The sequence below is a fragment of the Empidonax traillii genome, unplaced genomic scaffold, assembly GCF_003031625.1.
Source record: "Empidonax traillii isolate 1590-97213 ecotype Southwest subspecies unplaced genomic scaffold, ASM303162v1 scaffold6179:size6407, whole genome shotgun sequence".
Taxonomy (NCBI): domain Eukaryota; kingdom Metazoa; phylum Chordata; class Aves; order Passeriformes; family Tyrannidae; genus Empidonax; species Empidonax traillii.
This window is the reverse complement of record NW_020961372.1, coordinates 1-1,302: the sequence shown is the minus strand read 5'-3', so window position 1 is coordinate 1,302 and position 1,302 is coordinate 1. Positions and strand designations below refer to the sequence as shown.

General features: G+C 60.6%; 1 protein-coding gene across 1 annotated transcript in view; it reads left to right on the top strand.

Moving 5' to 3' along the window:
• LOC114073360 (alanine aminotransferase 2-like) overlaps positions 1-1,292 on the top strand; it is a 5,914-nt gene extending 4,622 nt beyond the window's left edge. The window contains exons 5-6 of the mRNA XM_027911128.1: positions 425-655; positions 1,126-1,292. Coding sequence (XP_027766929.1) covers positions 425-655; positions 1,126-1,216 — 322 coding nt within the window. The 3' untranslated portion in view covers positions 1,217-1,292. The remainder of the gene's footprint in view (positions 1-424; positions 656-1,125) is intronic.
• The last annotated feature ends 10 nt before the right edge of the window (positions 1,293-1,302 follow it).

Sequence of the window (1,302 nt, the reverse complement as noted above, 5' to 3'; positions counted from 1 at the left end):
TGGTCCCTGTGGGAGTGGGTGGGATCAATCCTGCTCCGTGTGGGAGTGGGTGGGATCAATCCTGATCCATGTGGGAGTGTCCAGAATCAATCCTGATCCCTGTGGGAATGGGTGGGATCAATCCTGATCTCTGTGGGAGTGTCCAGGATCAATCCTGATCCCTGTGGGAGTGGGTGGATCAATCCTGGTCCAAGTGGGAGTGGGTGGGATCAATCCTGGTCCCTGTGGGAGTGTCCAGGATCAATCCTGCTCCATGTGGGAGTGGATGGGATCAATCCTGGTCCATGTGGGAATGTCCAGGATCAATCCTGATCCCTGTGGGAGTGGGTGGGATCAATCCTGGTCCCTGTGGGAGTGTCCAGGATCAATCGTGCTCCCTGTGGGAGTGTCCAGGATCAATCCTGCTCCATGAATGGGATCACAGCCAGGATCCCCACGTGGCCAGTGGGATGAGCACCGGAGCCCCTCAACCCCACAAGGGGCTGCTCCTGCTCCCCCCCCGCGTGGTGCTGATCCCAAATCCATGCCCATTCCCTGGGCAGGCTCAGAACCAGGCCCCTGACATGTTCTTCTGCATGAGGCTGCTGGAGGAGACGGGCATCTGCGTCGTGCCCGGCAGCGGCTTCGGGCAACGTGAGGGCACCTTCCACTTCCGGTGAGTGCCGGGGATCCCCCAGCCCCAAAAACCCCTCCCCATCCTAAAAACAACCTCCTCATCCCAAAAAACCCCTCCCCATCCTAGAAACAACCTCCTCATCCCAAAAACTCCATCCCAAAAACCCTCACCCCATCCCAAACACCCCCTCTCCATCCCAAAATCACCCTCCTCATCCCAAAAAACCCCCACCCCATCCTAAAAACAACCTCCTCATCCCAAAAAAACCCTCCTCATCCCAGCACCCCCTCCCCCTCCCAAAAACACTCTCCCTGTCCCAAAAACCCCCTCCCCATCCCACGCCCCCCCCCCCCCCCAGGGAATGAGCGCAGGGAATGCGGCTGCCCCGTGGAATGTGGGGAGGGGGTGGTCGGGAGGGGGCACCGCCGGGTCTGGGAGTGTCCTGGGGGTGTCCTGGGGGGATCCTGGGGGGTCACTGCGGTTCCAACCCCCCCAAATTTTCCACGCAGGATGACGATCCTGCCACCCACGGAGAAGCTGCAGGTGCTGCTGGAGAAGCTCAGCAGCTTCTACACCAAGTTCGTCAGGGAATTCTCTTAATGAGGGGGGGTCTCCCGCCACCCCAGACCCCCCCAGCACCCCCCCTGTCACCCCCCACCCACCCAGACCCCGCGTGGTCTCCAAGT